The sequence below is a fragment of the Anopheles coustani genome, chromosome 2 (genome assembly GCF_943734705.1).
Source record: "Anopheles coustani chromosome 2, idAnoCousDA_361_x.2, whole genome shotgun sequence".
NCBI classification, from domain to species: domain Eukaryota; kingdom Metazoa; phylum Arthropoda; class Insecta; order Diptera; family Culicidae; genus Anopheles; species Anopheles coustani.
Window position 1 is genome coordinate 11747960 of NC_071289.1, and position 26038 is coordinate 11773997.

Sequence of the window (26038 nt, forward strand, 5' to 3'; positions counted from 1 at the left end):
AGTTATTCAATGCTTGGTTTACTTGGAAGAAAAGTTAACTTTGAAACGTCTTTAAAATAATGGTTTGCTTTAAATAATCGTGTAAACGGATGAAATCTTTCGGCATGATTCAAAGTTTGTGCTTTCTAAATAAATCCAAAATGTTCGTTAATGTTAGGCATCAAACTCTTGATGATTTTGGAAAAGTTAGTCAATCGAAACTGTTTTGAACACTTTAATCAAAGAATATCAATCAAGGATGTCGAAACAATATCATTCAATAGACTGAAATTTAATTATTCCACCAATTGTCAAATGATCGAAAAGCGCTTCTCTGTCGGACTCATATCGCAACATGCAAGGCAATTTAAATAACAAACGAAAATCAATTGAATCGATCATGGAATTTGAAACATTACTGTTATGATGCCAATTAACCTATTGCACCTCCCCCCTTTTGGGGTCAAATCACAGCGAAGAGAAAGGCTTGGATTTACTTGTATAATTGATTTAAAACAAAAATCATCCACATTACTCCACACCACCACCACTACTTCACTAACCCAACATCTAAAACAAGTGTTGACTGTGCATTTGGATCGCAAACAATTGCATGTTATTCAGCAGATAGATGAATCTTTTTTTTCCCCTCCTCTGTACAACGCAAACACTACATCCCCGATGTCGCTAACCAATTTTAGCGCTCATTACCATCGGGGCAAATAAATCGCTTGCAAACGTGCTTGGCGACATTCCGTGGCGGATTGAAAACTCGTTACTTGTAGCATTAAATCAACTATGTGTTGGTTATCGGCCACCGCCAGCACCGATGGGTCGGCCACCGTTCTGGTTTGTTTTGTTCAATCAACAACATGCGGAACACATATTTTGGGGAATAAAAACCACTAATTTCAAGTACCGGTGTCAGTTGCCCGATATGGATGGGCGATACGGAGTAACGGATGGTGGATTGGTGCCTTTTGCTGTGCTTATTTGAACAACCGCTAGACGAATAGATTTAGGTTTTGGTGGGGCCAATCGAATCATTCGTGGAATTTATACATCAGCATTGTTTGTTTCGGCTGCAAATATTCACAGAAAGGACCATGTTACGGTATCGGTTTCCGTACAATTCAAACATGCCTTCAGTTTGTACTGTTAGTTTTCAAAAACATAACCAAATACCTCTCATTTTCTGGGCCTTAACGAATACATGGAAAAATGCCGCATAAATTGAGCATTTACATTTTCATTTCATTTTCAATGAGAAGACGTCCGCACTATTATAGTTACTCTAAATAGGCAATTTTTCATTTAAGGCATGCCAGTGATAATATTGTTCGCCCATCCCTTACACTCATTTATTTTTACGATCATTAAATTTTAAAAGTGAATTAATGTAACAGATTCCTTTATTGCGTTTTTTAATTTAAGAAGTAAAATTAAATAGAACAATAATAATCGCAGGAGTAATATTCTGGGTATGTTTTGGTTTGTTTTAATTAAAACTTCTCCTTTATGGGTTTTAAAAATTTTCTTAAGAAAGTAACTGATTTGCAATATGAAAATAATACCTCATCGGTCACTAACGTGTGTGAATTTATTTCTTCTACCCGTTAACCCTACGTCAACGGTGAGAGACCTTAAGCCCCAAATGAAATGAGCGCAAGGAAATCACATCCGTTCACCGGAGACGGAAGGACATGGGCTGGAACAAAGCGTACACCAGCACGCACGGCACGCAACCGCACTGGAAAATCCATACGAATACACACACACGCACACATCACACTTATATACAAATGAACAACTTCTGATAACACATCCCACGCCATTGTGCACTCCTTTCCGTGAAGGAATGATTGGCACGAACGATTTTCCCGCCTAACAATGGTAATGGGGAAAAGAGCATAATTTAGTTTTCCCCCCTCCCTTCGCTGTCACATTTCCCACACGTGTGCACACGCCCGGTTGCACGCAGAGGTGTATGGCTTTGGGGTGTTCGTTTGGAATGATTCGGTTTCTTCATGGACCACCGGAAGCGTTTCCCGCGACGCCTTGCTCGATGTAGGGGTCCTTTGGAAAATATCGAAAGATTAAAATTCACTACGATTTGCCTTCCCCCGCCTCCGGGTGAGTTATTCATTTTCCGGCATCGGCCCTCAGCGTGGCACACACGATCGATCCATCGTGATCGGCGCGACACGTCTGTCAAAAGGTGCGGCCGCATTCGCCAAGCGAAATGATGCATTGATCCGCACACACGCGGTCTGAGGCGAATGAAGTGACGTCAAAAATCATATCACCGCGTCCGGATGGGTGACAGAACAAAAGAAAAAACGGGGGGAAAAACGCCGGGACCGTGCAAGCCAATTTCTTTTCCCCCATGTCGCGACATCCTTTTTTTCGCTTTTCGCGCCTTGCGAAGCGGTTCTTATTGGCATTTTTATCCGATGTGTGCGGCGCGGCGTGTATGCATGCATGTTCCATTTTATTCTTTTCCGCCACGGTTGCCTTCAACGCCACCGGAAACCCATCACCTGTCATTGTCACGTCCCGCCCGAGAATATACACACAAACACACACACACGCATACACATCGGCCATATGAATGGCGTATCGCGATGGCATGTTACCGCGGCTGACGTAGACGTGAAGTTTATCAATTGAGAAATTTGTCGGTGATTTGTATTAATCAGAAATGTGACGCCATGCACGCCCGGCATTATTTCCATTAGTAGTACAAATCATACACACACACACACACACACACACACATAAAAATACGAAGGAAAACGATGTCGGAGAAAAAAAGGGAACTGTCAACGACGGCGGTCGCTTCGGAAAACGCGGAAAATGAAAGTAAAATCTTTCCAAACCGCTCCACCGCTGTACCCCTGTGTTCCGTGCCGTAAGTCGCCCCGGCGGGATGTTGAAAAATGATGATGGTTCATGATTTTAGGCACGGTGAGGCCCGACGGTTTTTGCCCGTTCCATACTTCACTTCTCCGTTGGCAGCAACGAACCGACCGGATGTCACGTGGATGGAGTCGGTATCGACGGTCCTTGCGTGTGTGTGTATATGGCCCCGTTGCACGCATGCTGGTTTCCCGTCTTAAGGAACACACGCGTGCCCGCAAGTGGCGCAGTTTGTGGCGGAAGGGTGCTTGATTGATGGATCGAAAAATGTTTTTTTCGTGGCGTTGTTTCGACGTCCCGGCGAAAAACCACACACGCCGTGGAAAGCCGTGGAAAACGCAACGATAGGAAGGTATTATTCACCGACTGTAAAACAATCTTCCCGACCCCTGCACCGAGGCCTCATACTGTGGTTTTTGCGGGTTTTTTCCACCAACACCCGTGGGAAAAGGGGCACGGAATGAAGTTAACGGAATGAAAAGATTATGTGCAAAGCTTGCGGGAGAAGAAAATGAATACAACAGGCGCACGGTGACACGGTGGCACATGCGACGGAATAAAAACACAACACGGTAGGAAAAATCAATTTCCAAAATTCAATTACGTTCGCTTAACATACACGACCGAGCCTGTGTACGTGTGGACCGGTTAAGGCATATTAGGAAATTACTTCACTGTCATTATGTAATTAGAGCTTAGAGCGCGTATGTCAACGGCGTGAGTGTGCGCGACAATGTCATCAGAGCCCAAAAAGTAGGGAAACTGAACCCCATTTCCTACGGCAACAAGTGTGCCTTTCGGCTTAACCGTCGAGAAATAGTCTTTGGCAACAATTTGCGGTAGCCAGCTAACACCTCATCAATCTTGATAAAATGTTTATTGACGCACGGTTTGGCGTGGAACGGTTTTTCGCGGAACGCCGTGGCGTTGATTAATCTTCCAGAACGTGCACGCGTTGTCTCTTCTAATAAAGCGAAGCGAAGGCAAACAGATTGAAAGTAAACCCGTGTGTTTGCCAGTTATAAATAATTTACTTAGTTTAATGTACCATTTTAAAATGGATGGAATGAATTTAACACAAAATTAACCTTCACGTTTCAATCCGCAGGATGTGTAGTCCGTTTGGTGAATTTTAAAACTCCTAAAAGGAATAAGAAAAGCTGACAGGAGATTAATGGAACATATGAAAAAGTATGAAACACAGATCCTTTCCTTAAGAAGTCCTTTACGACACAATATATTATTCTGGTTCAAAACACTCTTGGGAAAAATACTTCAAAGATCCATTAAGAATGGTAAAAGAAGATCTGTAAGGTTCTTCTAGAGTCATTTTTTTTTCCTTTTTTCGGAAGTTATTTTAGCGACAACTTTACAGTCCTTGTCAACAAACTTTGTTGCAAAAAATAGGGCACCGTATCCATGCCCATTTCCATGGCAACGCATACGTTCGGCAACATTTCATTAATACAATCACATGCATAAATATCAGCCATGTTTGGCCGAGTATCTAATGATCAGTTCAGTTAAAAACATCTTACGATAAAACAAGGAAAAATGTGACCAATTTGATAGCAACAATTTAAAACAAAAACTAACCCTTTTGTTGACGAGAGTGAATAGCAATTTGTTGCGCAAAGAAGGATTCCATACTCTACTCTGTTTAACTTTAGCCGAACATTGCAACGGATCTGCAATGTGTACTGGGGAGTTATGTGAAATTAATTAACATCATAGCCACGGCCAGGCTAGGAGGCTGCGGTTGGCATTATTATAATCGGGCACTGTGATAATAATTGTGTGATCATTATGAATATCAATCAACAGCGTCCTCGCGTACGGTTGCGAAACCGTCAGGTTCAGAAGTTCCCCCCAAATGGGTGCGCGTACGTGGGTGTACATGTGTGTGTGTGTGTTTATGAAATTGGGCGGAACGGGGCCACAGCTCACCGAAGCCCACCGTCAACGGAGCCACGGTCAGTTTGTATGTTTTCGTAATTGGACTGAAAATTGCATAATTATGTTGTTCGCCCTGATCGACACACACACACGCTCGCGCCCCTCGCACACGGCTCGTCAATGAACACCGGGGTCGGAACATTGCCTCCGGCATCATTATTATCTGATTGACGGGCACAAAACGTGTCGTTTTATCAAATCGCTTTCAGCGGTCTTTCGTCGTGCACCGATGTGCAAACTGCAGTGTGAGCAGTTTCACTTCAATAATATCATTTGCTGCAGTGAACAGATAGGTGAAATGTGTGTTTTTAACTGGTTTTTCCCTGCCCCGCCATGTGTCAATACCGGCGCGCGAAACACTGCTCTGCAGTTTAATGGAGGCGCCCGGTCGTTCACCGGGAGGGTCGAAGATTTTTAATTAAAACTGCGATTCACTGATTTAAATTACCCCGTTTCGAAAGGACAAATAAAACCGTTCCCAAATCTGCAAACATTACAGTAGTGATCTGTCACTCTAAATGATAAAATTCCCTCTCAAAGCAAACATGTCGCACCGTACGGGTTTTCCGCATTTCGTTATTCTATCATGCTCCGGCCAGCTTGTCCCCGGTTGCGGGTGAGTGCAAAATATGGTGCCCAAAAACTTATTTCGCTAGTCTAAAGCTTCTACGATTCGTGATGGAATGCCGGTTGGGTGTGGATGGGTTTGATTTCTTTTTTCTTTTTCCGTTTTTTTTTCGTTAATATCTTACTCGGTATGCATGCAAACATGTGTGGTATACGACCTCAATCAATAAACGAATTCACACGTGTTGTTTTTCCATTCGTTTTCATCTTCTTCAGACATTGCTTGCTTGTTCTGATTCTGGCGAGCGTTAAACGCTTCTTTGACCATTTCCTCACATTTTCTTTAGCTTGTTTTCTGTTCCTTAACGCCACGTTAATAACCTTTTCCTTATCTCTTGTGTTGCATTACTTTGGCTTTAGGTTTTCCCTTTTTGACGCACATCATTGGACCGTGGTTCTTACAAAAAAAAAAAAACAGGCTTTCTCCTTGACTACCATAAATGTACACTTTTCCTACTATTTACAGCCGGATCCACAGCATGGGACAGTTAAAAACGCTCACTGGTAAAGGTCGGGTTATGTTCTCGTGTCTAGAACAATGTAACGCACCGATGCGTAAACAGTGCCCCTTACCTTCGCGTTGGCACGATCGTCGATGCCCAGCGTGGCTCAGCATGGAAACACGGGGATGCGATGGGAATTACAGTGTGAAGGTCGGTGCCTTGTGCAGCACTATTAGCAGGATGTTGAGGCAGATTAGCATGAATCGAAAGCGTAGCTTTAACGCTAAACTACTCAGGGCGCTCGCGTGACACAAGAGATCCTCGGGGAAGATCTCCAGGAATGGTAATCGCTTGCCAGTCACCGGATCCGTGCAAGTGCTTTTCTTGGCGCGCTGGAATGGTAGCAAATGTTACAGAAAATTTAGTTACTCGAATGTTAAAATGACGGGAGGTAAAAGATAAAACAAATTGTGAAATAATTAATATCATCATAAAATAAATTATCACAAAATAAAGATACAAATGGGAAGATTTCTATGAAAATGGCTTAATAAATTAGTACCGTTTTGTAAACTCCCCACATCAATCCACTCTTCATCATGGCGTACGAGTTTAGATATTCCCTAAGCTTTCCGTCCAGACAACACTTCAACCCAAGGTAAATTGGGTGTCTTTTAACACAAATAGCCGGTATAAAAGTGAATTTTTGTCAAAAACTTTGGCAAGAAGTCACCAAAGAGTCAAACATTAGCGTTTTCCCCCATTTCCTCGGGTGAGTCACCGGAGTGTCTTTCCCTTGGCTTTACCCATGCAGCTAGCGAGCACTTTTCCTCTTGCTACGGTAAAGGCAGAGGGATGGAGTGGCGTAGTGTGCTAATGTGCTCCCCCATTTGGTAAACTTTTCAGCATGGCTCTCGAAATTCTGGCCCAACAGCAAAGCAAACAAACACCGAGCGTACAAACACGGCCCGAAGAAAGGTACACCTTTTCCCGGCGGCACTGTCGTCATTCGGTGTGTGTGTGCTTGGAAAACTTTCACATTTTTCCCCTCCGACCAGCCAGCCCGAAGGGAACTTCACCACAGGGTGGCCCTGCGTGGCCCCCAATGTGTCCGGTATCCCAGCGGATGACGGAAGAGTCGAGATGCATCGCTCGGTCGGCGTATGGTATGGGCGTAAACTTTTCCATCGCATTGTCGGTGGCCAAGTTGGGCTACGATACTTTTGGGGCCAATCTCACTCGACCCCCGGCGAAAACGGAACGAGCAGATGAAACCCCGAGTGTGTGTGTGTGTGTGTCCCAAAGTCCAACCTGAGAAACATGCTCCTTGAAGGTGACCAAAGATGTGACTAATTTTCCACCACTTCCACCGAAACCCGACCGGTTTTTGGGGTGCAAGAGCCTGGCAAGAGGTTGCCTAGGGAAAACTCACCGTGCTGATGTTTGTTTCGATGTCAAAGTATCGTCAAGTTTTACCGGTGTTTCTACCTTTGCATCGTTTCAGTGTGTGGAAACGCAATGAGAGTCTCTCGTGGCTAACGGGAGAGCGAACTCCAGGCTGGCAGACTAGACAAAGTTCATCCGGATAAGTTTCTTTTTTATGTCCCAGCACTCCCACCCGGGGTCGAGGTTTGAGCATTGATTTGATTTTTACAGAAGTGCTTTACATATTGACTGTTGGGAAATCCTGGAAAGTTTTCCCGGAACGGAGCCGCTGGCCGGGAAGGGTTGAGAAGTTACTCGAACCTTTATCCCTCGCCTCGGAGCCAAATCGGAGCCAAAGTGTAACGGAGGAGCGATAGATAAATTATTAAATTATGATGCTCCACTCCATGCGCAGGCGGAGGACGTGCTTGGTTATTTGCAAAACTTTAGATATTGCGAACATCAAAGAGCTTTTAACGAACTTCCAGTGAAATGGAAATTGTTTTCAATATGGCTATTGCGAGTCGAGTGTGAGAGTTTCGATGTGTTTTCAGTATTGATCGATGAAACCAATCAGTTGACACGAAATAAGCGTGAATTTTCTGTTCAGTGTTCAGCGTGGGTGAACACAAAACGCTCCTATATACTTGCATTTTGAGAAAAATCTCGTCTTAATCAACAATCTTTTCCAAAAACACACCCTCGCCTGTTTGTGACATACTCCTCAATTCACGAGAAATAAACTGGAAACTTATTGATACGTTGATCACGTCGAAACAGACCAACAAAAAGCAAGCTCTATCAAAGGCAAAGTGCTATTTAATGTCTTTCATAATTATGCTGCACAACATCGAGCACTTTGCTGAACTAATTCCCCTTCAATTCTGAGAGCGTTAGGTATCGTCTTCATTAACAAACTACTTCCTAGCCCGACTGCAACCGGGGAAACCGACACAACCACAATCTCATCAACGCCAGCGGAAGGATAAACTTTGCAACAACATGAACCAGCGTAAGAAAAGAAAGTTCCCCACCCGGTTTCGCCGTCCGATCGGAGTAAAGAAAAGCGAGCATAATGCCAAGCGAGAAGCATAAATTATAAATGTCGTTTCGTATTAATCAACGCCAGAATAAAGGCGTGCTTATGTTGCGTCCTGCAGCGGCTCTTTGAGGGGATAATCATAACAGCAACAGCGACGGCGAAAAAAGTGTTGCTTGGCGCCAGATTAGCTTTACATTTGTCGAGAGCCCGCCAAGCGCCCGTTCGCAAACTTCGCCCGAGCGAAGGCGCAACAAAGTACGGTACTCGAGCCGTTCTGTTGGTGAAATAAATATTAGTCTTGGGTGTTCCGCCCTGCCCAACACCATGATGAAGGGGGAAGTAGAAGGAAAAAATATGAAACAGACCATCATATCGACGCTTTGTTGGGAATCGTAGTCGCTGCAGCTGATTGAAGAAAGCTAGCGGCGAAGCAATTAATCATGTCTCGTTGTCGCTTCCACAAACAGTTTTATCGCGTTGTGTTTCTTTTATCGGCAGACTTTTGTTTTCGGACAACTTTTTCCTGAAGATGTTCGATTTTGTACACGAACGCTTCCGGTTCCGGGGAAATTAAAAACACTGATAATCGCGGTCTTGTAGGGAGTATTAGCAACTGTCCGTAATGGACTCATCCATCGTCTGGAGTTAATGAAAAATGTGCACTTCACCGAATTTTCCTTCAATTTATCGTTGTTTTTGGTAGATTTTTGCTTGAGAGAAATATAAAATATCTTCAACAAGAGTAAAACAACGAGACCAACATTGAAAGGATAATTTGATAACAGAAACCAGATGTTTCATAATTTGCTCATAAAGTATTGATGATATAACACAAAAATGTGCTTAATCAACAAGTAAATTAATGAGCGCTCAATTCAATTAAAGTTCATTAATGTGCATTCCTCTTCTCGATCATTCAATGAAACTCATTAACGTCAGCGCATGGTTGAGATTTTATTTTACATTCTCATTAACCTTTCACCTATTCGAATATGAAGGTGCTCCCACAGAGAGAGGATATTGTGGTGATTAAATATGTAAGTGAAAAACATAAATACTTTTCAAGAACATTGCACAAATAATTAATAATTGATAAAATGTTACCAAACACGTTTTTTTTATATCACTCGAAAAATAAAACGAATACCAAAATCAAGCAAGAGAATCAAATTGTAACGGTGTTGAATAATTTAAATTATGCTTGAACCTTTTACTTACCCGGATCATCTGCTTCATCTCGTCCTTGGGTATCAGATTGACCTGCGCCGTCTCCCGAAGCCACCGCCTCAACCAGTGACCGAGCCACACCAACCCGCACTCACACTGTAGCGGATTGTTGGACACATCCAGCCCTCCGATAACGCTCCTCGTCCCAACCGCATCCCACGAGCTGGCGTTGGGGTAGAAGCTGTCTGGCGCCAGGGCGGCTAGCATATTGTCCGATAGGTCGATGCTAAGCCGCGGGATGTACTTCAGCGCGTAGAAAACACCCGGTGGCAGGTCGTTCACCATGGTGTTGTGTATTCGTAGCTTCAGGTCGTGATTGCGTGCCAAGCCCTCGAACGCATTGCTCGAGATTGACACCAACCGGCGGCCGGTTATCTCCACCACATTGAGCTTCGTGTTTGAGTGCATGCGCGCTGTAAACATGCCATCGCCCAGGTGCTCGTCGTAGATGGTGACGTACAGCTCCTGGAGGCCACGCAGCTTGGACACCAGCTCGCTGAAGTTATGTTGCGCACTGATGCGTAATTTTTTAAGATTGTGCAGCTTGATGAAAACGTCCGGATTGACGATCTTGATGTCTTCGATGAACAGTTCCTCCAGTCGCCGGGAGAGCGTGAAATCGTGGAATGAGATCTTGCGGATGGGATTCCGAGAGACATCCAGCACTCGCAACGCTGGTGGCAGGTTTCGCAGCAGGTTCGAGAGGTTAGTAATTTTGTTCTCCTCGATATGCAGCTCCCGGAGGTAGTACAATTCCTCCTGGGAGTCGATCTCTTGCAGGTTGTTAGCGGCGACGTCGAGCGAAGCCAGCTGGGGCAGTGCCAGGGACGGAAGGCGATAGATGCCGGTCGATCGGAGAGCCAGCACTCTTAGCCGCGGAACGTTGATAAACAGCTCGCGGAAGTTTACCGGCATGGCCAGCTGATTGTAGCTCAAATCAAGCACGGTTAGATTGTTTAGGTTCGCGAATGCGTACTCCGGGATCTGCTTAATCAAATTTCCGGCTAGATTCAGCTCCAGTAGGAACTGCGTACTGGTGAACATGTACGACTCCAGCAGCTCCAGAATGTTGTTATCGAACTGGATCGAGCGCAGCGTGAAACCGATATCGGCGAACGCGGTGGCTGGCCAGATCGCAAACTGATTGTTCGACAGGTCCAGGTACTCGATGCGCGTGTTCAGGAATGTGTCCCGAGGAATGGCCCGCAGCCGGTTGTTGTTCAGCTTGAGCAGGCGTAATTTCTTCAGTGGAGAAAACTGTTCAACCTGCAAGCCTTCGATCCGGTTGTAGCTGAGGTCAAACTCCTGTAGATTCGCCAGTCCGGCGAAGCTTCGTCTCCGCAGCGAACTAATGTTGTTGTGTGCCAGATTCAGTATCTCCAGTATCTGCAGATCACCGAACGCGTGATGCCCGAGGCTGGAGAAGTTGTTGTAGTTAAGGTAGAGAATGCGCAACGAGAATGCAAGCGCCCGAAAGACGGTCGTATCCTGCAACTGATTATGGCTGGCGTCGAGCGAATATACATACAGCAGAGAATTAACGTCCCCGTCTAGCGATTCGATGGCGTTGTTGCTGATATTGAGCCGCATCGGGGTCGTGGCGTTCGATACCTGACGGAACACTTTCAGCGAAAGCGTTTCCAACTCGTTGTGCATCAAATCCACACTCAGCAGACCGGGCAGAAAACTGAACGCTCCCTCACTCACATTCTGCAGCGCATTGTGCGACAGATCCAAGTAGGTGAGATATGGCAGGTCGTGGAATGCGTTCTTCTGGATAGCTTTGATTTTGTTCGACGACAGATTGATGATTTGTATCAACTCCAGACTATCGAACGTCCCGCTTGGGAGTTCCTGCAGTTGATTGAAAGAAAGGTCTATTTCCACCAGGTTCCGGTGTACATCCGAGCGGAAAAGCGATCGCGGAATCGCTACGATGCGGTTGAAGGCCAGATTGACGTACGTTAGCTGTCCGAGCGTGGATAAAGCTCCGTCGGGTAGCGTTTTGAGGTTGTTGTTATCCAATCCAAGCCACATCAGTTCCGTGAGGACGGCGAGTGCATCACCTGGATATTCCTCGCGGTAAATACCGAACGACAGCTCGAGGATCTTCAGTGTGCTAGACACGTTATCGAACGCATTCGGATGGACGTAGTGAATGTCGTTGAAGCTGAGACTGATCTCCTTGATTGTGTCCAGCCCATTGAACGCACCGTAGTTAAGACTGGTAAGTTTATTATTCCTCAGCAGCAGCGTCTGCAGATTCGAACCCCATCCGGCAAACGCGTTCTCCTCGATGTCAGAGATTTTGTTATACCCCATATTGAGATAGGAAAGCTCGGTGCAGTTGGCCAACCCGTCGACGGGAATGGCGGTAAAGTTGTTACCGCTCAGCGACAACACCTTCAGTGTTACGGGCAGCAGGTTTTGCGATTGTTCCGGGATGGAAGCCAGCTCGTTCGACGTGAGGTACAGGTAGCGCAGCCGGCTGAGGGTTCCGATGGCACTCGGAACGGCCGTCAACCGGTTGCGCTCCAGATCGAGATACTCGAGGCTGCTGTCGAGGGTGGCGAAAGCTTCCTCGTCGATGTTTTCGATGAAATTGAACGCCAGCACCATGTGCACGATGTTCAGACCCTGGAAGCAATCGGCCGGTAGCTGGCGGATGAAGTTCTTATCGAAGTTAATAGCCTTTATCCTTACGCTGCCATTAAACAGTTGGGCTGGCAATTCCTCGATAAGGTTCAGACTGAGGTCTAGTTTTTCCAACCGTATCCGAACCGTACCGGATGGTTCCGGACCTCCACCCAACTTCGTGATCAGATTGTCCTTTAACGATAGGACGCGCAGATCGTGCAGGTGCTCCAAGAACGCGGTCGGAAACTGCGTTAGGATGTTCTTCGATAGATCTATCGTTACCAGCGACTTGGGGAACGTGTTTGGGCTGATGTGAGCGATCCGGTTGGAACTAATATCAAGCCAGACAAGCTTTTTTAACTTTGCAAACGGTTTGCTACCCAGTTGCTGCTGTTGACCGGCGTTTCCGCTCGCCAGCTGCAGCCCGGTTGTGGTGGGATACTGCGAAAATTGCTTGGCATTGATTATCGATGCCTGCGAGTTCGGTGTCGTATGATTCAGACGCTTCTCGTCGTGCGTGTAGAAGGTTACCTCCGATATAGAGTTGCCGGAAATATGCAGACTGCGGAGCGAGTCCGCCAACCCGCCCCAGTTGCCATCAAGGTGGTGGATGTTATTCCTACGAATAAAAACAAAATGATTCATGTTAATGTAAATGAATCCAGTTTAAATGAATGCTGTAAGAGGAATAAATGACAACAAAAACACTCGTATGTTTGAGTATTTTAAAAAAGATTCAAAAGACATGTGTTTGTTGGATTGAAACAGTTTGTTTGCATATTGACTTTTTCATCAAATTCTAGCAATCAAAGTTTTACTTTTAATGTAAATCTATATATAATCAATGTTTTTATCTACAATGGTTTTTGATCAGCTTCAACATATCTCTTGAAGTGTCGTCATTTTTAGTTTTCAAATGGTTTCGTGGATTTCAAAGATCAGCTCATTTGAAGGAAACCAATTTGCGACGGCGCAAGATTAACCAGTTAGCCTTCCGGCAACTGCAGTCACCAGTGCGAACGCAAATATTTTCCATTTTCCCACCCACAGAACCGTTGCAGATTTGTGAGTTGATTTGCAAGTCTCATCGAAAACCGGCCGTGAGATCCTTGGCAGCAGAATTCGACCGCGTTCGGACTAAAGCGGTTATTTTTTCCACTCCCTGATGAAGTCCGGCTTACTTACCTCTGAGCCACTAATCGGCTTAGGGTGTGGACGTTTTTCAGCGAATCCAGCGGCAGCCCCTGTAACTGATTGTCCGACAGATCCAGTGACACGAGCGAGTGCTGCATGAAGCTGTGGAATGATGGTAGAGAAAGTGAGAGGGATGTTAGGAGTTGCAAAAAAAAAGGTAGATTGTTGGTTCAGAGCTGGAGATTGGATGCATTGGAAGATATAAAAACGCGGGGATACAATCCCCCGAAGGATCGAAAAGTAAAACGAAGAAAAAGCGGACCCCATCCTAAAAGCCCGCCGACAAACGCCATGAAAATAAACTCATCGGTGGATATTTGCATTTCGTCCTTCGGGCTACAATCGATCGGAACAGATGCGAGTGGCCGTTGTCAGCGTTCAATCTTGAGCCCGGAGTGGACGAACAACCGACCTGATGTGCCGGCGAGTCAACACCGGCGTCCGGTTTTTGGTTTTGCAGATGGGAGAGATAAAAATTGCTAAATTGGAAATTGTTTTTCCTGCCGGACGGAATCAAATTTTCCCAATTCATTTATTTGAATGTATGTATCGGCCCGAATGCTGGCCGATGGGCCGATTTACTCGTCCCGACGTCAAATATGTTCTCCGGACAGCTTAACTGCTGTCGGTTTCCCTGTGTTTTCTTCCATCCCTATTGTCATCAAAATCTCCAGCTTGACCAGTAACCGCCCGCTCGGGTTGTTGTACCGGAATGTTGTCGATTCCGATGAGCACGTCGATGCTTTGGGCTTGATAAGAAGACGAAGCTAATTCAATCGTTAGCTCCGACGGGATGAGACGCATCGCCGACGGAACGTGCACGATGACAAGACGGAAAGTACAATCCCATCCTAGATCAGTTTCCTCCCGGCATAGGTCTCGGGCCGCCCGAGGTGATGGGATGCTTTGTAGAGCGAACAGCGAACACTATTCAGCTCCGATTGAAACGGGAAGAAGGATTCGCCCGGAACTCGAACGAACACAGAACGAATGTCAGTCGAAAGAGACGAGTCAAGACCAGGGGATTTACTGCTTTATTTGTCCGTCTGTCGTTGTTTCGTTCCGGTAAAGCAGTTAAGCATTTCCGGAGCCTGTAAAATCAGTCGTCAGCGTTGAAGCCCTGTGGCTTTCTGAGGCAATGTGGAACATTTCTTTAAGCACCATGCACACTGAATCAAGATTTCTCTTATTTTCCAGTCAATCATGAGTCAATCAGTTATACACAACCAATCTGTGAGTTTGATAATATGCTGCAAAAACTGCACTGAAAAATTACTTACAGTTACAACATAAGTTCAAATTAGACTTTTGTCTGACAATTTTTAGATTGTGCGTCTTCTTATTTCTCTTTACATTATGCTAAAAGAAACAAAGAGGCAAATTTTCAATCAATTTCCACCCAATAAATCTTTCACCCACTCGGGTTGACCTAGGATTCATCTCTTACACAAAAATTATTTATTTTAATCCATCGATTGAATTCCATGTCCTTTCTCAAAGGAAATAGTTTCATTGGAATGCTTCTAAACATTAAGTGGTTACTGATTCATGACAAATAACTACCGAATATAACTGGTCTAAACCTGGTTTCATAGAGTTTCAAGGCAACTATACTTTAAACAAACGAACATGACACATTTTTCATTATCATCTAGAGTGAAAAGGGCAGTGAATGGAACGCATTTTGTGTTGTTGCGATGATGCAAAAAATAAAAAATGACAAACATAAATCTTGCCAAGAAAACACAATCAAGAACGTTCGTCTAGTCAAACACTCAGCCGAAAACGACTGTTCGTGATAACGTTCAGCATTACACATACATTGTATCAGCGCAAGCGCTGGACTCAGTTGCTGGCACAGCTTAATGTTAGTTCTACAGGGTGGTCCTAGCGATCAAGTATTTCAAATTTATAATTCAATTTCAATTCGGTTCAATTTATGCAAAGGATCGCCATCCGTTGAAGGACCTTCGAGAATACTTCCGTAATAAACCAAAAAAAAAAAACAAATCGAGCTCACATGAACGGATGTTTAAATAAATCAACAATCAGACTATATGACCAAGCTATTACCAACATGCTTGCTGGCTATTTTTAATCGCTATTGGTGGTAACATAGCTCAGAACGAATGTTGGAAGAAAAACGCATTCACGCGAACGCTAGACGTCTTCAAACCTTCGTTTCAATAGCGTGTTTGTGATCAAGTGTAAAAGAGCTGTTCTAAAGCAATGGCCATTTACGTGCTCCTGTGGTTTGTTGCTGTTTATTCAGCCCAGCTTACAGTGGCTAAAGCTACAATGTTATAAAAACAACGCATCAAAAGTATAGATTGTTTGCATAACAGACTGCAACAAACAGAGGAAACTGTAGAGGCAAGTGTACTGTAAACAATAAATACGGTGAATATAATTACCTAAACAAATGATTATTATTTCCAGACAAGTGAAAAAGCTTCAAAATAGCTGTGTGTAAAGATACAGGAGAAGCTGGCAAACAACAGGGAACATGAGAAGAAACGGAGGAAAGCAATTGACTCTAGATTCGAGGCAAAGATAGATGCGTTACAAGATGTTTCAAAGGAAGGTATGCGAAGAAAGGCGCGTTCAACTGAGGTGAGTGATACAATCGTGGAAAACATTTTGCTCGAAGGTGAATAAATGTTATTCTGACTAATGGCTCCTTTTTTCAGGAACAAAGTGTTAAAACAAGCGAAGAAATGCATCCAGTTTAGTCACGTCGTCAAGCGCTCAACGTCTCTGGGATTTACACAATCCAAATTGGGGAGAACACCGAACCTTTTGAGTTCCTTTGCGAACAAACTAAGTACAATGAAGGCTGGGCAGTAATCCAGCATGGATTTAACGGGTTGGTTTATTTTTACCGAAATTGGAGAGAATATCGAAATGGTTTCGGCGTTTTAGATGGTGAATTGTGGTTGGGACTAAAACATGCCCGGTTGACAAAAATTCAAATTTTTTGCAGCTGTCATGTAGTACCAGCAAGTTTTCCATGGCAGATTGCTGGGACTCTTGCTGGAACTACATAGTACCAGCAACAATGTCAATTTCTGTCAACCGGGTGTGTATCAAACGTCAAAAAATCGACCTCACGAACTGCTGGTTGAGATTTTGAAAGACAGTTATTACATGCTAGGTACAGAGACTTTAAAATCTGTAGGGAATTTTTTATTATTTTTATTAGCGGTTTTTATTTTATTTTGGAAAAAATATCATTTGGAGTATCATTTTTTTTCTTGGTGCAATATAACTAAACTTAATAAAGATTGTAGGTCTGCACGCTGAAGAATCTACTTGCAGCCAACATTAAAATATAAATTGAATAATCATCTTGAATTTCATCTTAGCTTCTGTATGGATTTTCACCAATATTCTAAGTTTGTTTGTTCCACGAAGGAAGTTATCAGGAAGCGATGAAGTCTTATAGTTGTAACAAGATTGTTCCCCAACCTGATTATCTACCATAAACTTATTAAAGTAAGCTCCTTACAACAGTATCAGAACATAGTAACATATTATGTTTCGTGATTATTGTTTCACAGCTTTTTTTTTACTTTTCATTAAGTAGGTTCTATACGATTCTGGTTATCTCGCCATTAATAATTGTTTACAAACTTCCTACATCTCTAGGGGAGCACGATCCATGCACACGTTATGCGCAGTTGTCGGAAAACTGCAACAACATTCGCAGAAAACTTCCATCTGGTCGATGGTTCGGTTTATTCTGTCACCGACCTCTCGTTCGATGCTGTTTGTCGTACCGTATTTTATCCCAGGAAACGATTGCTCTTCTACGAATAGTAGATAGACGCTGGAGGTAGCTTTCAGAAGAACCACTGCCCTCGACAGACAGATTCCAGGACGCGTCATTAGTTTATACCATCTCTTTTTTATTACCACCCTTTAGGAGGAGAGAGAAATGACTCGAAATGGAATCGTAATTCCAACCGGTACCAATGAACGGACGACGACTGACAATGCCTAAATGGGATGTTACCCTGCTCAGCCGCTTCGGTTGGGTGAATTATTAATATTTTACAACGAGTTTTGGGCAAACATAACACAGGAAATGTTTTACCAGTGCAACAAGAGGCCCACTTCTGCCGCAGTGTCGTGTTCCAGCGGATCTGGCAACACAAGAATGGATTTGGTAATAAATTTTCCATTCGGCAAACATGCCATTCCGATCGTTTCAGTACGTTGCAATTCCGGTGCAGTGGTGTGTTTGTGCTTGTTTTTTGTTTGTTTAATTATTTTGTTCGTCTGTATTACTGCACAAGAGTATTGTTGTGAGTAAATTTTGCAGAAAACACAGTTGTTTATCGTGTCGTTTTTAAATAAATTATACACTTGGGGTAATTTTTATTTTAGATGAATGAATTTAATCTGTTTGTTTAATTCTTTTGCAAGGGAATAAAATAATATCGGAGAAAACATCTTCTTTTTGCCGAAAAAATCAACTTAATACCCTTTCCGATCGTGTCTCACGCAGCAACAAAAAAAAAATCCCCGCCCTTAATTGTTCCTCCGTGACGCAATCAAAGGAAATCCGAGGCAGATTTCATTCACCTCCGCTTTCAATGGCCTCGAAAAACGGATTCTCCGGAGTGCTGTATGCTTAATTCCCGGCGTGTGTGACATAAATCATTTGCAAGTGTTGCCCCATCGTCGATGCCGTTTGCGACAACCGGATCCGGATAGCATGCTCCGAAGGAAACTGAACGTGCCCCGACGAGCCCGGTCTAATTTATCGACCGATGCCACAATCGAACCACCGTGCGCCGTTTTCGACCCGCTAAATCGGTTTTAATTCTTGCTGATTCCTTTCGGGCGGCAATGTCGCCTGCTCAACCCGTCCCGAGCAATCTGGGCAAAGTGACACCCGACAATCATGGCGACGCTCGTTAAGCTGCCAAAAGCGATGCCGTGCTTCGCAAACGGAACGGGGCGAAACGATGCGTCATTTTCCTCCAACCGGAAGCTTACAGTTGCGGCACCAAGACCAGACAATGCCGCTTTTACGCCAAAACTCCCTTACGCTGGGTAACGTTCGATCTTTCACCATTTTCCATCGTCACCACTCCTTCATGGGGTGGGGGCCAAGGAAACGGGGAGTGGAAAGGAAAGTTGGAAGGGAATGAAAGCCCGGTGGCAAAGTGCGAATATCCACTACAAATGGTTTGGCTTTTGCCTCATCCGTCGCGTCATCTTTCCGGAGTTTGGCGTCTCCCGAGAATCACCCGAGATCGTCTCTTCCATGCTGCATGCTGCACTTTCCATTGGCATTTTCATCGGTTTGCATTCTTGTAATGGAAATGCAGCACCCCGCACCGTTCCGTCCGCCGCGTCCGGAATGCATCGGACGATGAACGATCGGATCAACGGATCCGAACGGGAAAAGTGAGCCTTCTCCGTGAGCTGTCGAACCCGGAGGAGGTGGGGAGATGTAAGAAATGTGCCAACCCAAAACCCATCATCGCACTTGCCACGGACCAGCCGGTCGTTGTCGTCGCGTCGTGGAAGCTGGCGGAAAAACAGAGCGCTTCTGTCGCATGTCCTTTTTCGCAGGGCATATTTTCCGCCCGGATGATAAAGAACTGGCTTCGGTCGCTTCGTCATGACAGTCTCGAAAGAGTTGGAAATTGTGTCACAACTGAGAGTGAAGGAGAGAGATATATTCAGTCCTTGTGTGTATGTGTGAATGTATGCTATTCACACGTATGCCTTACCAGGAGTGGTATTCATCGCCGGCGTGGACATTCTTGTGTCTGTGCGGGTTCTCGTACGGATGGAGAAAGAAAGCACCGCATAATATATGCCATCATATCTATTCATGGTTTTTATGCAAATTTAAATTGTATTTTAAATCTCCTTTATTTGATATCCGGCCCCGGGAATCCTGCTGGTGGCTTTCCAAATTGGCCTCCCTCTTCGCCCCATCCTCTCCTATCCCCATCGTAAGATCAACTATGGTTGATGTTACGGTTATGGTGATCGGCGCTTTTCCGGTACGCCGCAACCGAACCGGCATAGTTTAAGAAATGCGCACCACCGGTCCCCCGGTCGCCTATGAACGATGTACAAAACGGTGGCCCACCCACAAACGTCGAAGGATCCACACCGATAGGGCACCGATTTGTCCGTCTATCGGGTACCCGGCTCGGGATCGGTTAGAAATGGAAATAACAAAAAGTGATCCCGAAAGCTGGCCGCATTCCGGTCGTTGCTTTCCGCCTTGGCATAGTTTCTGGTGTGCTCCGGGACGGCTTTACGCTGCCTTGAATCGCGGGTCGCGTCGTACGCCAGCCTTGTTGATGTATGCATACCTCAAACATTCCCTCGGCAACTGTGCGGATCGGTGGTTATGACCGTATGTATGTATGAGCGGCATAAAAGGGCTAAGAGCGGTTGTAAATTGACAATAGACGACCGTCAAATTGAAATAAACCGAAAAATGGTTCTAAATCAGTTGGCGCCGGAAGGGATGCAGGATGGGTGGAAAAGCGGAAAAAATGGAAGATGAGGACGGAAAGTGTGACAAACAGGGCTCGTGATGTTGAGCGGTGTATTGATCGTTCGACCGATGAAGAGTATTTCTGTGAATCGAAAGTAAAAAAGTAGAACAGCTGGTTGGGGCTGAATATTAAAGTTTATCTGGCATTCAAGAACAAGAACCCTTAGAAAAAATGAACCTTTTTTTTATCTAAAATTAGATAAAGGACGGTCTCGAATCAATTTTCAAATTTTCAGTTTTCCCCTTTACCGCAATTTTCTTTTGTAAATTTTTTTCTTGGATTATTTAAAATCTTTAAAGGTACTTTCTTTATATTTGTTTTTGAATTTGAAACCCTTATGATACACTTTTTCTTTTCGTTCTAAAATTAAGTTCAGAAACTTAACACAGATTCTTCATAATTCGTATATGTTTAACAAGAATACTGATTTTAAATTCTTAACATTTCAGCTCTGGAAGTTTATAAATATTTATCTGATGATCTAATCTATGTAAAAACTTTTCTAATTCCAAGTCAACATACTTTTCATTGAAAAACAAGCCTTTGCTTTTCATTGAAGATTGATTTTTAATTAAACTAACATTTCCCTTCGACGAAACAATAAACCCAACCATATTGCCTCCGTTCTCGGTTTCGAAAAGAATGGCTCTGGTAATCAATTTGGACAACCGTCGGGAGGAAAACGTTCCGGCCCGGAACTACACTCACTCGCTGTAAATATTTAATCTCTCCGCTCATCTGCATTTTACATTCAATTTCCGGCAAGATGTCTGGACGAGATGACTTCCTGATGTGCCCTACTGAAACCGGAAATGCACCTCGATGGTGCAGTGTCCCTTCCAGGGCGTGCCGGGAAAACTTTAGCTCTTGACCTAGCACTTGAGCTTCGCATGTACCTAATCGCATATTACGACCCGTCCCTCCCTCTTGGCCGTCAACTCTATCGTTCGTTTGCAGCTTGTAGAGAAGTTCGAATACTATTGTTTTTCTTCCACATGGCCAGTTGGAAACAGTTGGTGGAATGGGTTTGCGACGTGCGAGGTTTGAGGTCAAACTTTTTGGCATTCGTAAAAGGCATCGGTGCAGTCGAGGTCAGACCGGGGAAGGGACGGGTGCGGGACCTTCTACAGAACTCATTCGACAGAATTTGTTGTATGCGCACACACACGCACACACACTCATCTGAAGAGCATCGGCCACACAAAGGCCTTGCACTTCGAAGATGTTATCGGGAACTTTTCGACCGCCCTGAGACCTTGTTTTTCTGCAGGATTTTTCCTCCTCTTGCCAAAAGCCTTCCTCTCTCTTTGCCATGGGCTCCGGGTGTTCCTTGATTTACTCTTTCCGTTATTTGTGTTTCCGAAGTGGTTTCTTTCTTCTTCGTTCCCGGCAAATTCAGACTCCGTATCCTATCGTCACTGAGCCTTGCTAGCTAGCTGATGCGATCCTTGCGTGCTTCCTTTTTCCGTTGCCGTCTGACGATGGTTCGGCTACAATTTCGTTTCGATTCACTCGAGTGACGCTAACTGCGTCAGACCATTCCAATGAATGGATACAAAAATGGCAAGGGCCAAAGGAAAAAAAAATGCGGGTAAAAGTGAATCGAAAATGGAGCTGCACAGTCGAACGAAGGCAACGGACCGTGCGGGAAAAATGCATTCTCTTTTTCGGCTTTGGCTTTCCTTTTCGGGGGGATGGCTTTGGTACGTTCTCAAACTTCTATTTCTCGCTGCAAAAATGGGCCTGGCCCAAAGGGAGGCACGGCACACGGGAGGCGCAGGACCCATAACAACGGAAAAAGTTCATCATGCCCACCGCACCACACTACCCGCCCATTGTGCCGGCCCCCATTGTGGTCGGGACTTGTGCAGAGAAATCAGAGATTGTACATCTTTATTGCTTTACAATTGAAAAGAAACTTCGATTGCCTCGCGGAGATAAGATTTATACGAGGTTTTTCCCGTTCGTTCTGGGCCATGGGTTCTGGGCCATCGGAGTCATACCGAGCTTGAGCATGCCCTCTCCTCGAAGCGGAGGTCGTCTAGTTTGGAAAAGTTCGCCCAATGTCGTTCTGCGAGCCTTACACGTGGAGTGTGTGACTCAATCACACGACGTGATTCCTATTTTCATGGCAACTGAACGAGGCCAAAAAGGCATGTTCTCTTGAGACACTGCGGCTAAAGCCCCACGCTAATAGTAAGCGACAACGAAAATCCATTTTTTGCTGCCTCTTTCTTCGTTGTCGTTTGAGAATTGATTGAATCTACGCTTCAATCGATGCCGCATTAAGGTATCTATGCTTTCTATTTATCTTTTGGTAATGTTGCATCATTTGGATGAGAGTTGAGTTTAAAAACCGTTACATGATTTAATCATATAGCAATGAATTTAAATCATTTTATTTTAATTTATGAATGCTATGAAGAGCATAGTTTAATCATAAAAACCTTATTAACAACTGTTACAGAATTGATTTAATTTGTTTTTGAATTTCTTTATGAAAAATGTGTTGATCATTAATTGCTTTATTCATGAAGGTCATGAAACACACATTTTTATAAAAATAAGTGCCCTGTCTTTCTTTTTATATCACTGTTCATATAACCTCTAAAATGATATAGAACAGTTCAAGTAAAAAGAGTTTTTAATATTTCTACCTTACTTTTGAATTTTACTATTAGAATAATGAAATATTTGTACTTATAGCTTTCGTAAGCTTATTATAAAACATTTACTTACTTTTTCATTTACTTTTCAAGAAATATTTTTTGAAGGCCGATTCTTAGAAAAGAGAAACATTGTTCTGAATGATTTGACAGATTCACATTGATACATTTTTAATTTAACACTGTCTTTCTTCATCATACAAAGACAATATTTGTTTTAAAATTAAACCTTTCTCCTTACCAAAAATGAACCTGCTCCAGAATAGAGAAGTATACAATTGCATTTAGGAACTTCGTAGAAAGAGGTGCGCATACTTCGTAATAAGTAAACACACCCGTATTTGTCGAGATCCGATTACTTTCCCAGAAGGTTAGCCAAATCTGTGCCATATTCCCCGCTCCGGAAAGGGTAACACATTGTTCAACATTCTATTATGGATGCACTCAACTCCAAAGTCCTTTTCAAACGGGCTCCCTCTATTCGAAACACCTGCCGCCTCGGTTTGGGAGCGGGGAAATAAACTAACCATTTGGCTCGGCACAAAACGAGTTTTCTTCCGTGCCTTGCGTTCGCAAAAAGGAAACCGGCATTTCTTCGTTACTTCCGCAGCGTAGATTGCGTTCTTCAGCCCTCCGCACGGCCATGCGTTCCGCCCGAAAGAGCCAAACCAAAATGCAGCCAATCATTGTTCCCACCTCTGGTCCACCCGCGTCACCTCCTTGCGCTTGGCCAAGCTGCAAGTTTTCCTCCGGGCGCACCGCAGCACATGCATTTTTACCTCCGCAAGCAGCTCATTTATAGTTTACGATGCATTTGCTTTGATTTTCCCGAGTTCGGTGGGGTTAGAAGTGAACTCCACCCCCCGGGCCGGTGCGGTTTTTGCTGCGTTGCAATAATGTTGCGGGCATGCAGCCACCGAAACCGGATGCAGCGCTCCCGGAAGGCCGGAAATGTTTGTGTTGGCGTATGATGTATGTGCGTGGCCCGCGCACTGGGAACTGTGTGTTTTCGGGCGAGCGGGTTTCGGTTTCGAGGCGAAGCGTTGTTTATGGCGGTGAAAACACTCGTGCCCTTTCGAGCGGAAAGGACGGGGGTGGGGGAAGGGAAACGAGAACCTTGTAGCAAACAGGAGAGTGCATTAAGAATTTGCAAGCCAACGGGGCACTGTGTGTTCGCAAATGGATTGAGTGCATTAGCGGTACGTACGAGTCATGTACGTTTCCGTGACAGTTTGACAAAGTTAGTGACTGCTGCGTCAAAAATAATCACGCTGAGTAGTTGGAGTCGAGTGCCCTCGCACGGGAAAATGGAACGGAAGAAGCTCATTTTTCCTCGGCAATTCCCGTTCCTTGCCACGTGACTTGTTGAACAATGACACATGAGTTAATCTTATATCCTGGGGTTTCGTTTCAGTCGAGTGTTTGCGCCATCCACACTCTACAAATTATTTCCAAACAGAATAAGATTCCTTCCACGTCAGAGAAAATCATTAAAATAATTTAATAGTGAAGTATACGTATCGCTTACATTAGTCATTGGTGTTGAGCCATTTAAGCTTCATACAGTCAGCATAATTTTTCCCACCAGGCGTGTTTATGGACCGCTTCCTAGCTACCGATTAAATATTATTGCAGACGCTTGCTGAAAGTGTCACAACATCACCTAGGGCGCCCACTGTGCCCATAGTGTTCCGTATCGTCTTTGACCCTTTCGGTCCGGTCTCGACTACGTCTTGGCCTCGCATTGACTCCGGTCCGGTGTTGTGCCATTTAAATCATAAAACATAATGCACGGAAATGCTGAAGTTGCATTCCGCCGGTTGGCTTGCGGATGCGCTTAAAACTCGAGCGTCGGCAACGACTTCCGGTCGACTCGGGCGGCCCTGGCGGTGGACTTTGGACTATCTTGAGCATTTCTTGTATGAACAGTCGTGTGCAGCCAGCGGAACGAACTCGGTCCAATTTTCCTCGGCAAACATTTTCCACATTCATTGCTGACGGAAGTCCTTTGCACTTTCTCTCTCTCTCTCTCTCTCTCTGTTCAAGCGCCTGTTTAAGACGCAGCCACTTCCTCTGGCCGTCCTTGCTTGGACTGATTTTATACGAGCAGGAAACTCTTTTCTCTTCCAGTTATTCATCGGGAAGCTTAGCAGAAGTACAGTGTGTCTCGATGACGCACACGTACACGCACCATCAGAACGATGGTCTACATATTCAACACAATATATTCCTAATCTTCTGCGATGGCAAAACTTTTTCGTGTCGTCTTGCCCGGATCCGGGCGTACGAAGAACCGACTGGTGCCATCGCGCTGGAGGGGAAATAAATCGTGCCAAAGTATTGCTTCAAAGCTTATGCTCCGACATGGATGCACCACCGTTCGTGCCGTCTGCGGAAAGCTATCAAACTATTAAAGTACTGAGCCGCTCGTATAAAATAGTGCCTTCGTCAGCACGAGCCCCGGCAACTATCGGCACTGGGAATGTGCAGCGGTAGCTATCGACACTTTATTGAGGCAATTATGAAGCCAGACACTGGTTGGGGTGCGCGTGCTCGTTTAAAGTGTTGTAGAACTTTTCGAAGTGATGTCGGTGGTATCGACGATCGTGTTTTAATACCACGCAGTGCTGTCCGGGGATGTTAAAGCAAGCTCGTCAAGAGGGTCTATGAATCAGTTTGTTTGATTTTTAAACCAGCTACTAAGTGGCAGTTTTCGTGTAGCGAATTTGTTAAGCCAGGAAAATAAAGCTCGGAACTGAAACATGAAGCAGAAATTTAAGAAAAAAAAACTCAACTGACTTGGTTTTAAATCATTTAAACTTTTTTTTAAAATCATTTCTAATTCAATTAGGATCAAGTCTGTGGCTTGGAGTTTCCTCGCGTTTTCTCAATAAACTTGATGCTTTAAATTTCACGCCAATAAACACACCTGAAAAATATCCACAGATGTTTATTTATTGAAATAAGTCAAGCTGGCTGGATGAAGTACAATGTACTTAGTACATGGTTGCTCGAAATTTGAAGTTTTATTTTTCAGTTAAACAGCGGGATTCTCAATAGTTTTTTGGAGACGTTACGATGGTGAGAATGCGATAGTTTTTTATTTGCAAATTTTAGGCTTATTTATTCACGTGTGAGGAAAAATATTGTTCCAACTATAGAAGACTTAAGTTGATGAGCATCTTTTTCAAGTTCATATCAATTGATTCTATCGCGTATCATCATTCTCGAGTAAGAGAGACCCCGCCAGTCGCCTTTGAAATAAAACCACGTCATTGCACTCTGATCACTTGTTGTTTTCTGATAACGCCCGTTCAAGTTTGAATCGGCACAGTCTGTGTACCACCAGGCTCCATGGCGATCTTCCGCGCACATACCGTCATTCCATTC

General features: G+C 44.4%; 1 protein-coding gene across 1 annotated transcript in view; it reads right to left on the bottom strand.

The window, feature by feature from the left end:
- Positions 1 to 5966: 5966 nt before the first annotated feature.
- LOC131263468 (protein artichoke) overlaps positions 5967 to 26038 on the bottom strand; it is a 54439-nt gene continuing 34367 nt past the window's right edge. Inside the window, exons 3-5 of the mRNA XM_058265669.1 lie at positions 13441 to 13551; positions 9610 to 12874; positions 5967 to 6316 (exon numbers count right to left, since the gene is read on the bottom strand). Coding sequence (XP_058121652.1) covers positions 6122 to 6316; positions 9610 to 12874; positions 13441 to 13551 — 3571 coding nt within the window. The 3' untranslated portion in view covers positions 5967 to 6121. The remainder of the gene's footprint in view (positions 6317 to 9609; positions 12875 to 13440; positions 13552 to 26038) is intronic.